At 57.1% G+C, this 12,464-nt stretch overlaps 1 protein-coding gene across 2 annotated transcripts in view; it reads left to right on the top strand.

Annotated features, from left to right (window-relative positions):
- The first annotated feature begins 3,687 nt into the window (after positions 1 to 3,687).
- Positions 3,688 to 12,464, top strand: part of CFAP77 (cilia and flagella associated protein 77) — a 131,979-nt gene continuing 123,202 nt past the window's right edge. For both annotated transcript variants that reach the window (XM_062206874.1, XM_062206873.1), the window contains exon 1: positions 3,688 to 3,882. In XM_062206874.1, coding sequence (XP_062062858.1) covers positions 3,688 to 3,882 — 195 coding nt within the window. The remainder of the gene's footprint in view (positions 3,883 to 12,464) is intronic.

Genomic DNA, 12,464 nt, shown 5'->3' with positions numbered 1-12,464 from the left:
CGACTCGCGGGCTTTTTGGAGCGGAGCAGCGCGTGCTCCTAAAACTAAGAAAATAAGATCATTACATTGCGTTAGTAATTCATTCTGCTTTCAGTTTATTCAACAAGTTTTTGTTGAGCTCCATCTGTGGTCCAGGAAAGACAACAAATCAACCAAGATAATTTCAGATTCTCCTATAAGGAAATCAAACAGAATGATTGCAGCACTGGGTGTTGCTTCAGGTGGAAAGTAAGGCTTTAAAAAATGTGTTTGAGAGAGTTAGAGAGAGAGAACGACAGAGACTCCATCAGCAGGTTTACTCCATCATGGCTGAGGCCGGGAGCTGCATGCCGGTCTCCCACGCGGGTGCCGGGGCCAAGCACTTGGCCCATCTGCTGCTGGGAGCTGGATCAGAGGCGGGGCAGCAAGGACTCGAACTGGCACCCATCTGAGACGCCCGCACTGCGGGCGGTGGCTTTACCCCCTAGGCCACACCACTAACCCCCCAAGGGAGGCTTTCAGAGGTCTGAGGTTTGGACGGAGCTGTAGATGAAAAGGGCAGGCAAAAATCTAGGCAGGAGAGCGTTCCAGACTGGAGGCAAAGGCCTAAGCCAGGCGGCTGGAGGAACGGGGGGGGGGGGGTACAGGGCAGCTGGGGCACAGGGAATGACTGGGACCGTGGCGGGGGGCGAAGTCAGAGGTGTGGCAGGGCCCGATGGACGCTGAGCAGGGATAAGGTCTTTTTTTTTTTTTTTTTAAGATATATTTTATTTATTTGAAAGACAGAGTTACAGAGAGAGGTAGAGAGAGAGAGGTCTTCCATCTGCTGCTTCACTCCCCGGATGGCCATAACTGCCAAAGTTGTGCCAATCAGATGCCAGGAGCCAGGAGTTTCTTACCGGTCTCCCACGCAGGTGCAGGGGCCCAAGGACTTGGGCCATCTTCTACTGCCTTCTCAGGCCATGGCAGAGAGCTGGATTGGAAGTGGAGCAGCTGGGTCTTGAACCAGTGCCCATATGGGATGCCTGCACTTCAGGCCGGGACTTTAACCCGCTGCGCCACAATGCTGGCCCCTGGGATAAGGTCTTAAAAGGATGCTGAGCCGGGATAAAGTGCTAAAAGGTCCCAGCTCTGTGTCCGGTCCTCCCATCTCGGCAGAGTCCTGAAGAAGCTGAGCTCTTGCTTTAGGAAGCTTTCATCAGGCCACCGGGAAGAGGCTGCTCTTTACCACCAGTGTCTGGTCTTTCTGTGTGGTGAATGTCGCCATACAGGCGCCAAGCCTTGCCATTGAATCCTGCAACAATGCCCTGTGTGGTTAGTATGTACTATTAGCCCCCGCTGTGGATGAGCAAACTTGAGCTTATGGCAGTTTGTCCCAGGTGACTTCCGTGCCCCGGCCAGGTTCTAGCCTTTGGTCTTGCTGCTCTCGCACTATCCATCCCTCACAGTTCCCCCCGACTTCCACTGTACAGGCTGCTGAGGAACTGTGGTTAAAGGGTGCACAACCTTTGGCTGGCATCGCGGCTCACTAGGCTAATCCTTTGCCTGTGGTGCCGGCACCCCAGGTTCTAGTCCCGGTTGGGGCGCCGGATTCTGTCCCGGTTGCCCCCCTTCCAGACCAGCTCTCTGCTGTGGCCCGGGAGTGCAGTGGAGGATGGCCCAAGTGCTTGGGCCCTGCACCTGCATGGGAGACCAGGAGGAAGCACCTGGCTCCTGGCTTCAGATCGGAGCGGCCATTTGGGGGGTGAACCAACGGAAAAAAGGAAGACCTCTCTCTCTCACTGTCTAACTCTGCCTGTCAAAATGAAAAAAAAAAGTGCACAACCTTTCACTTTTTGTGACAGGCAGAGTTAGACAGCGAGAGAGAGAGAGAGAGAGAGAGAGAAAGAGAGAGAAAGAGAGAGAAATGTCTTCCTTCCGTTGGTTGCCACGGCCAGCGCGCTGCACCGATCTGAAGCCAGGATCCAGTGCTTCCTCCTGGTCTCCCACACGAGTGCGGACAGAACCAGTGCCCCCACCAGGACTAGAACCTGGAGTGCCGGCACTGCAGGCAGAGTATTAGCCTAGTGAGCCACGGCGCTGGCACCTGGGAAACTTTTTAAAAACCCAGATTGGGCAGCGCTGTGGTGTAGCAGGTAAAGCCACGGCCTGTGACACCAGAATCCCATATGGGTGCAGGTTCATGTCCCGGCTGCTCCGCTTCCAATCCAGCTCTTGCTAGCGGCCTGGGAAAAGAGGCAGAAGATGGGCCAAGTGTTTGGACCCCTGCCGCTCATGTGGGAGACCCAGACGGCCCTCTGACTCCTGACTTCGGGCTGACTCCTCCATTATGGCCATCCGGGGAGTGAACCAGCAGATGGATAAATAAATCTTAAAAACCAACCGAAAAGCCCAGCAAGACTGGCAGCTTCGCCAATGGACTGCAGATTAGACACTATGGTTTTATCACATTAAAATCCACCGTGACAACGCCATTGTATTAATGTCCGAGAATGTCCTTGGTACATGGTGACGTTTGTAGGGTCAAATCCGACTCTGTTAGAGGTAATTTTCAAATGATTCCGTGAAGGTGGTAAGCGCAAGGGCTGGGGCCTTGATATATAAAGTTTTCATTGTGCTCTTTCAACTTTTCTGTAGGTCTGAATTCTTTTCAAAATCCCAAGTTGGGGTGGTGGTGGTGGTGGTAGGGGATTTTAATTTCAACAAACGCAGAATCCCAGATGTCACTTCCAGACAGGCTGATTCAGTGGGTTGGGCCGGGGTCACGTGCATTTTCGACCCTGTTGTCAAAAGCTGAGAAGTCACCCTACGTCGGCTTCCTTCCCCACCACTCCACACAGGAAAGACGGAGGCTCCTGCCGGCGCCGTGGCTTAACAGGCTAATCCTCCGCCTTGTGGCGCCGGCACACCGGGTTCTAGTCTCGGTCCGGGCACCGGATTCTATCCCGGTTGCCCCTCTTCCAGGCCAGCTCTCTGCTATGGTATGGCCCGAGGAAGGCAGTGGAGGATGGCCCAAGTCCTTGGGCCCTGCACCCGCATGGGAGACCAGGAGAAGCACCTGGCTCCTGGCTTCGGATCAGCGCAATGAGCTAGCCACAGCGGCCATTGGAGGGTGAACCAATGGCAAAAAGGAAGACCTTTCTGTCTGTCTCTCTCTCTCTCTCACTATCCACTCTGCCTGTAAAAAAAAAAAAAAAGGACGACGGAGGCTCCCAAAGGGTGGGTCCTCCGGCCTGGGAGCGGATTTCTAATGTATCCTGACAACTGGGTGCAGGGGTGCAGGGCCGGCAGGAGTGTGGGGGGCGGGTGTCCTGGATGTGAAGTAAGCCTGAGTGGCCCTCCGAGGCCCCGTGCAAGGCGTTTTAGGCCCGTTTTAGGCGATTCTTGGGTATTCTACTTCGACGGAAGAAACTCCAGGGTCGGTTGGCGTCCCGTCGCCAAGGAGACGGAGCGTCCCACTCTCCCCGCAGGGGTGGCCGTGACCTCGGTTCCTCGCCCAGTCCGCAGCGCGATGCCGGGAAGGCGTTCCGAGGAGCCTGTGGGGCCTCTGTCCGGCTTCGGGGCCCCTTGCACCGAGGGGGCGTCCCGAGGTGGGCGCAGCGCGCTCCGGGGGAGCCCCGGCCTCCGCGGCCCGCCCCGGGGTCCCGGTGGTGCGGTCCGGGGCGCGCAGTCGGCCGCCGGGACGCGCGCGGAGCAGAGACCCTCAGGATGCCGGAGGCCGGGAGCTCCGGGCAGGACCTCATGCGATGGAAGAAGAAGAAGCCGCCGGTGCGCCGCACGGTCAGCCAGATCTGCCCGCCCCCTCGGCGGCCCCTGACGGTGGCCGACATCCGCCCGGGCATGGAGAACGAGAGGCTGGGGGTCGTGCGGGACTCCATGTTGCAGAACCCGCTCATCGTCAAGGTGAGCCGCGCCCACGCGTGCCCGGGGTCCTCACCGCCCGCGCCCAGCTCGCGTCGCGTTCCGGAGCCTCGGGGTCCCCCTCCCCGCAGTGCGGTGCCAGCGGCGCCCCTGGAAGGGGTGGCCGGGGTCGATCCCCGCGGGGAGCCCCGCACGGCGCGGGCTGCGGGGGGCGCCCGCCTCGCCCCCGCGCACCCGGGCCACTACCGCGCCGCAGGTGCTCCCGAGTCCCCGGAGCGGCCCCTCACGCGTTCGTTCCTGCCCAGTCGCGCTCGTGGGTAACTTCTCCAGATCACAGCCCCAAGAGGGAAAAAGGCGCGAGTCCGTGGGCCAGGGGGCCCCGCCGGCAGGAGAGAGGGGCTGCGGCTCGTGGTGAGCGCGGGTCCCCGCCCGGGCGGCGCCCGCACCCCTCCCCGGGGCCGCTGGAGGGCAGTGCGCCTTCAGAAATGGCGCGTCTCCCCGGCGCGCGGGTGCTGGTGCGCGACCCGGGAGCGCGCGAGGCTGTGGCGGGGAGAGAACCTGGGGCGTCTTAGCCCTGGGCCGAGAGGAGCTGAGTTCATTGGTTCGCTCCCCCTGCCCTGCGAGACCCCCTGCCCGGAGAGGAGGGAGGAGGCTGCGGGGCGCCGCGGGCGGTGGGCGGGGCGCCTGGCTCGGCGCCCCTCTTCCAGGTCCCCAGGGAGAACAAGGTCTCTCTCTCTCTCTCTCTCTCTCCCCCCCCCCCCAAACTTCCGGATGGGAAGGGCCACTCTGAGCAGGCAGAAGGGGACAGAGAGCTGGGGCCACTGAGCTGAGGGACAGGGCCAGGGGCCGGCGCTGTGGCATAGCGGGTAAAGCCGCCGCCTGCAGTGCCGGCATCCCGTAGGGGCGCCAGTTCGAGTCCCGGCTGCTCCTCTTCTGATCCAGCTCTCTGCTGTGGCCTGGGAAAGCAGTAGAAGATGGCCCAAGTCCTTGGGCCCCTGCACCCACGTGGGAGACCCGGAAAAAGCTCCTGGCTCCTGGCTCCTGATCGGCCCAGCTCCGACCATTGTGGCCATCTGGGGAGTGAACCAGCGGATGGAAGACCTCTCCGCCCCTATGGCCCGAACCCGAGCCAGCGCCTTCCCCAGAACAAAGCCAGGGACACTCTGACGTGACATCCCTGAGGGACTTGGTGCATGCTGCCCGCCCCCCCAGGGGGCTTGTACACATGAATTTCACACACATCTACACACGTGTAGATGACACTGTATGTAATGTGTGTACCTGTGTATGCAAACGCAAAGTGTTCCCGGAGGTTTGCAGAAGCCGCCCCTGGCTAGCAACCTCTGGCCTCTGGATGGCACTAGCTGAACAGCTTCCGAATCCAGCTCCATCCCTGCTTCCTGTGCCACAGCTCAGGGTTGGAAAATGTGCAGGATCTGAGTGACTGGTGGATGAGGTGCCCAGCGGGATGGCCCTGGCCTTCGCCGCCCGTGCGGGGGCCACAGGGGCTTGTGTGCTGTGTTTGCTGGGGAGAATCCCTCTGGTTCTCCTTCCTGGGTTCTGGGGAGGCCCTAAGGCCCTCTCCGGAGCAGGCAAGGTGGTGTCCGTGTTTCAACACTGACCACCTCCTCTAAGAGTTTGTAGCAGAGCTGGCAGAGAAATCGACCTCAGACAGCCAGGCCACTGCTTTTCCCAGACCCCGCACGGAGGCCTCCTCTGCTCTGGTCACTGATTCCCCAGCCCAGCACTTTTTTTTTTAAGATTTATTATTGGGGGCCGGTGCCGTGGCTCACTTGGTTAATCCTCCGCCTGCAGCGCCGGCATCCCATATGGGCACCGGGTTCTAGTCCCGGTTGCCCCTCTTCCAGGCCAGCTCTCTGCTGTGGCCCGGGAAGGCAGTGGAGGATGGCCCAAGTGCTTGGGCCCTGCACCCCATGGGAGACCAGGAAGAAGCACCTGGCACCTGGCTTCAGATCGGCGCAGCGGCCATTTTGGGGGTGAACCATCGGATGGAAGACCTTTCTCTCTGTCTCTCTCACTGTCTAACTCTGTCAAATAATAATAAAAAAAAAGATTTATTATTTGCAAAGCAGAGTTCCACAGAGAGAAGGGGAGACAGAAAGAGATACAGAGAGCTCTCCCACCTGCTGGTTCACTCCCTAGATGGCCACAACAGCTGGGGCTGAAGGGAGCCCGGAACTCCATCCAGATCTCCCAAGGTGGGTGGCAGGGGCCCAAGGAATTGGGCGGTCAGCTGATGCTTTCCTGGCTGCATTAGCAGTGAGCCAGATTGGAAGTAGAGCAGCTGGGACTGGAACCTGCACGTGGATATGGGATGCACGTGTTGTAGACGGTGGCTTAATTGGCCATGCCACGACACCGGCCCTTCAGTCCAGAATTATTTTAACCATGCCAGAAGGGGGGGGGGGGCTGGAAGAATGTTAAAACTTTGGGATTTTTGGCTTCCAAGAAAAGGGGGAAAAGTGGAAGATTTACTATTGTTTAGCCTTTGAGCGGCTTCCGCGTGTGTTCCTGAAATTTCTGTTGAGCTTGGCTCCTGGATTTCTTCCCTGTGGCTTGTCAGTGTCAGCAGCGGGGGTGCTGAGAGGCTGTGCAGGCTGTGTGTGCCTCCTCCAGGCAGGTGGCAGGGGTCGGGAGCGCTGTCTGCATCCCCCGTCTGTGGGAGCATGATGGGAACTGCCGTGTATTTTGGTTTTGTCTAAGTCGCAGCCTGGAGGTGTGCCTCTCTACTGGAAGAATACCGCTCCTTAGCAATAGTCATCTATTCTACCATATTGGGCGGGGGTGGTGGCGCCGATCGTTTGCTCCGGTGAACGGGATCAGCCTTTTTTCATGTAAGATGCAGAGACACTGACTGAACAAACCCAACACCGGTGTTTCACACCCATAGAATTTACCAGGACGTCTGCGCATCACTTATTCAGGAACACGTCTACAGGATGCCGCTGTAACAGGTGCAACGGGGGAAACTCAGACAGTCTCGTAGGCTTTGCCTACAAACGCTCACCAGCTATTTGCCTCGCTTAAAACCATGCTGGCTGGTGGTTTAATGAGACTGATGGAATCAAGTCGGTGTCTCTGCAGCCACGAGAAGATGTATATATTCCCCCTTGGAAAGGGCTGCTGCCCTATTGTAGAAAGTGACGTGCAGTTAGCCGGTTTCCTTCAAATGTGACTCTCCGGGAAGAATGAAATGGAATAGAGAAAGGAGCAGGCTGCTTCTTGCTTGCTTCTCTTTCCCCAGAATTCTGTGACTCAACCTAGAATCCTGCTACCCTTCACGCTGCTTCACAGAACCTGTCAGGGTGCGCCCTGCCTGCCACGGGACTCAGCTGACAGCCTGCCAATACAGCTACGGGGAGAGACTGCTGGGTGTGTGCCCCTGACAACCTCGAACCTCCTGTCGCCCCGCAGAAAGCAGCCTGTGTTCAGGGCCTGACTTTGTGGAAGCGAGCACCCTGCGAAAGTGCAAATGATCACGGCGCCCGATTTCTCCATAATTTATTGCTGACTTTGTTTTTCTGTGGGCGTTTGTGTCACAAATAAGAAGCGCATGCCTCTGTACGATAGAGTCATAGAATCAGCGTTTGGGGGTGCAGAGCAGCTGACGCACAGACACCCAGCCCAGCCAGGGGGAGAGGCCCGGCGTGAGGTGCTACATTGACATGGGCAGAAGCAGGGGGAGACCCAGGCGCCTGGCCTCCAGCCCCGTGATTTTTTGGACATAAAATGCAATCAGTTCATCAATGACAACTTAAACTGGGTACATGTTGCATAGCACCCAGCCCAAAAAAAGTGACAAATGAGGCCGGCGCCGTGGCTTAACAGGCTAATCCTCCGCCTCGCGGCGCCGGCACACCGGGTTCTAGTCCCGGTAGGGGCGCCGGATTCTATCCCGGTTGCCCCTCTTCCAGGCCAGCTCTCTGTTATGGCCCGGGAAGGCAGTAGAGGATGGCCCAAGTGCTTGGGCCCTGCACCCGCATGGGAGACCAGGAGAAGCGCCTGGCTCCTGGCTTCGGATCAGCGCAATGCACTGGCCGCAGCGGCCATTGGAGGGTGAACCAACGGCAAAAAGGAAGACCTTTCTCTCTGTCTCTCTCTCTCACTATCCACTCTGCCTGTTAAAAAAAAAAAGTGACAAATGAATATGATTCCAGCATCATTTTATTCAGTGTTCCTCCCAAGTGAGCTCTACTGATGTCGCAGGGCTTGTGGATGGCCAAGAAACACTTCCTGAATGTTTCCAAGGCTCGGCGCCACCGTGAGCTCTCTTGGAAGACACGGGTTTAGAATTCAGCCTTGCCCACCAAGAGTTAACTCAGATTTTCAGCTGGGGACATGGGAGATGTGTCTTAGTGTAGCACCTGCCTTAAAGAAAGCTCTCAGGAGATGTTAACTCCTAGTGTACATATGTGTACGTGCACACACACACACACACACAAGAAGGCAGTGTCATGGGTAGGTTTTCAAGTGAACCACACTGCCCAGGGGGTTCGTGATGGAGGGGGGGAGCCCCGGGCAGGGCTTCTTGGAGCTTTATAAAGCAGCGGACCTGGAAGCAGACCTTGAAGGGGCAAGAGGCAGGGTCAGATGGGGGTGAGGAAGGAGGCTGGGAAGAAAGCCAGCCATCCTTAGACACAGCAGCGCACGTGTCTGTTGTTTTCACCCCAAACTCAGCGCCCCTGCTGAAATCCTTACGATGACCACCACGGGAACCCTTAACTGAGAGCCGGTGTGCTCAGGTGGAGCGAATGCCCAGCAGAATTAGGCAACCACACCGTGCCCACGAGCAGCTTCACGTCTGCTCACAGAGACAAGGCGGAGGAGGCAGGCGGACGGAACAGGTGCGCCAGTATCCCAGCGTGGTCACTCTTCATATTAGCCTTGTGCACAATGGGGAAACGGCGTAGGAGGCTTTACCTGCCGACCAGAATAGTCCTCTGGTTGCTCAAATCCTTTTACGTGCAATCACAACGTAACGGGCTTAAGAAATGAGCTTCCGGTCCTAATGGCCTGGCCTTGGCTGGCTGGTGGGCAGGTTTCATTTTGCTGGGGAGCACGGTGAGTTTCTCTCTCCTTGCTTCTCTCTCGCGCATGCTCTCTCTCTCACTCATGTTCTTTCTCTCTCCTATTTTTTCTTTTTTCTTCTTTTAAAATCAAAGCCTCCTTCTTGCTGGCACCAGCCCATCTTCGGAGGAGGCTGAAGCAATGAACCGAGCCCCCTGCCCGGCCCCAGGGGCCAATCCAGAGAGCGGAGCTGCTTCCGCTCCCATGGGCTCCTCAGCACCGCCTGGGGGCAGCCGCTCTGACAGAGGAGCCCCGCCTCCCCCCTTGTCCCCCAGCAAAAGGGGTGCTTTGGCTTTGAAGCAGTAATGAGAACGGGACCTCAGAATCCGGGTGCCTCCTGTCCCACACCTTCCGCCTCGGTGGCTCTCAGAAGGCTGCCGTGGTGTGGCCGGGAGGTCAGTCCTCCAGCAAGTCGGCGGTGGCTTCCAGCACCTTCCAGACGGTTCCAGGCTCAACGTTTGTTCACGCTATGATCCAGCTGCTTTTTTCCCCCACTTATTTGAAGGACGAGGTTGTCTCGACGTGTAACCGGCCCTGCAGACAGAGTTTCAAAACTCGGTTTTCTGCTGGAGAGGTTTTCAGACTAGTACGGTCTCATGAAACGAACTCCGAGTTTTTAAAGAAGCCACGTCTTTATTTTAAAAATTCTGCCACAGAGTAAATGCAATTCGATGCGCCCCACAGTGGTAGCTGTGCTTTGAGTTTGCTGATCTCGGGCCATTAGTCCTGTGGTTGCGTTTGCGACACTGATACATGTGTCCCGGGCAGCAAAGGCTCGCGGCAGACGTGGGACATTAAGGTCGGGCAAGTGCGATGGTGCAGGGTGCGCTCTGCCACGGTCCCCAAGAACGGAGCTCTGTCCAGCTCCAGCCCCAGGACCTTTGGGGCGGCTGGGGGAAGGCACAGCAGTCACGCTCACCCGGCTGTTGGTTGGTGTTAGCTAGCGTAGGTTGCATTTGTGGAGTGGAGTGGAGTGTCTCTCATCAGACCTCTCATCAGATCGCAACAAGAAACGCCAGCGTTCACTGGTTTGGGGAGGCTTCACTGGAAGTGAAATTCTCCATTGAGTCTTTGTACCAGCTCCTGATTCAGGGCTAACCCTGGGGCGGGGGCGGGGGCGGGCTGTTAAAACCCTTCCAGGATGGCCGCACCGCGGCTCACTAGGCTAATCCTCCACCTGCGGTGCCGGCGCTCTGGGTTCTGGTCCTGGTTGGGGTGCTGGATTCTGTCCCGGTTGCTCCTCTTCCAGTCCAGCTCTCTGCTGTGGCCCGGGAGGGCAGTGGAGGATGGCCCAGGTCCTTAGGCCCCTGCACCTGCATGGGAGACCAGGAGGAAGCACCTGGCTCCTGGCTTCGGATCAGCATAGCGCCGGCCATGGCAGCCATTTGGGGGGTGAACCAGCGGAAGGAAGACCTCTCTCTCTGTCTCTCTCTCTCACTGTCCACTCTGCCTGTCAAAACAAACAAACAAAGAAACAAACAACCCTTCCAGGCTGCAGCTGTGACTACAGAAGCCTGCAGCCACCCCCACCGAGAAAAAGGCCAGGGTGGGGTTTGCTCTGTCTCAGCCACTCCCTCTGCGTCACCTCTGAGGTCGCTTAACCCTTGGAGCCTCAGTTTGCTCACAGGAAAATGGGGTGGGGGGGTTGTGCAGAAGCAGAGGGCTCCGAGGGAGGGAGCACTCCTCTGTTGTCCACCAGCCCAGCTGCGAGGGCTGTGCGTGGACAGTTGTGTTATGAAAAAGCTCTGTGTGCACTTCAAATGTTTTTGCACCAAAATAAACTTCTTTTGTTTTTATTTCTTAACTAGAGTTTTAGATTTTTGTGTATCTTATTTGAAAGGCAGAGAGACAAACAGAGATCTTTCTTCCACTGGTTCATTCCCCCCAAACGCCTGCTGTAGCTGGGACCGGGCCAGGCCAAAGCCAGGAGCCTGGAACTCCATCCGGGTCTCCCTTGGACGTGGCAGGGACCCAAGCACTTGAACCATCCTCCCAGACTATGCGTTAGCAGGCAGCTGCCGTCAGAAGGGAGCTGGCTGTCGGCTGTGAGATGCAGGCGTCCCAACAGACATCCTAAGCACTGGGTCACATGCTCACCCTGAACTTACCTTTTAATTCTATTTTCCTATGAATGTTTAGAAGTACTTTTGTGTTGGTGTCCCCCTAAGCAACCTTATTGTTCAGATCACTTGACCTTAAACAAATGTTAAAAGTCTGCAATGAAACAAATCTACCCAACTGCTTACTCCCCCACCCACCCCGCCAACCGGGCACCCGCGCCTCTCTTGTTTGCTGTGCCCTGTGCCCTGGCGGATGGGTTTCCCCGGCTAAGGGTGGAAGCCTCCAATTGCTGGTGCCCGTGCTGTGCTTGCCCTTGAGGGTTCTGGGGCAAGCAGCCGAGTTTCCTTTTCGGTAGAGTGTGGGTCCTGACCTCGCCTGCGTCCCAGGACAACTGCTTTAAATGAGAAGCCGTTATTCTGGAAGTGACAGCATTCTAGAATTAGACCTGTGGCTCTAAAATAAGGTGGGCGATCGCGCGCCCCGCGTCTGGAGACATTTTTGGTTATTGCCGCTGGGGAGGGAGTCCTCCTGGCAAAAGCGAGATGCCAGCAACATGTCACAGCTCACAGCACAGTACCCTGGCCCGCGGACGAAGAATGGTCTGGTCCCAACGGCCAATAGTAAAGCTGAGAAGCCCTGAGAGACACAGACACCCGAGGCTTCTGTCCTGGCTCACCCACGGCCCCTCATTAGGTCATTTGAAAACCAAAGACAGAGCTGGCGCCAGTGGCTCACTAGGCTAATCCTCCACCTGCGGTGCCGGCACCCCGGCTTCTAGTCCCTGTTGGGGCGCTGGATTCTGTCCTGGTTGCCCCTCTTCCAGTCCAGCTCTCTGCTATGGCCCGGGAAGGCAGTGGAGGATGGCCCAAGCGCCGACCGTAGTGGCCATATAGGGGGTGAACCAACGGAAGGAAGACCTTTTTCTCTGTCTCTCTCTCTCACTGTCTAACTCTGCCTGTCAAAAAAAAAAAAAAAAAATAAAAAAAAAACCAAAGACAGAGATTATGGGAATGAAGCAGTTGGGTGTTAATTGCTTCTCTTATCTATCCTTTGCTTCTATTTTCCCTCCCCCCATGATTTTTTTTTTATCTTATTTGATAAATAAAGTTAGAGAGAGCGGGAGAGAGAGATCTTCCACCTGCCAGTTTGCTCCTCAAATGGCTGTAATCACCAGGGCGGGGTCAGGCTGAAGCCAGGAGCCAGGAACTCCATCCAGGCCTCCCACATGGGTGGCAGGGACCCAAGCCCTTGGGCCATCTCCTGCTGCTTTCCCAGGTGCACTAGCAGGGAGCTGGTTCAGAAGCGGAGCAGCCAGGCCTCAAACCGGCATTCATACAGGATGCCGGCATCACAGGTGGCCGATGAACCGCTGTGCCACCACGCTGGCCCCGCCCCCTAATTTTCAAGGCCATTTAAAGTCCCTCCTTTTGGGACTTATTTTCTTTCCCTCCACGACAGAGCTGACCTAAGTTTGC

The sequence above is a fragment of the Lepus europaeus genome, chromosome 12 (genome assembly GCF_033115175.1).
Source record: "Lepus europaeus isolate LE1 chromosome 12, mLepTim1.pri, whole genome shotgun sequence".
Lineage (NCBI taxonomy): Eukaryota > Metazoa > Chordata > Mammalia > Lagomorpha > Leporidae > Lepus > Lepus europaeus.
This window is presented reverse-complemented; position numbering and strand designations above follow the sequence as displayed.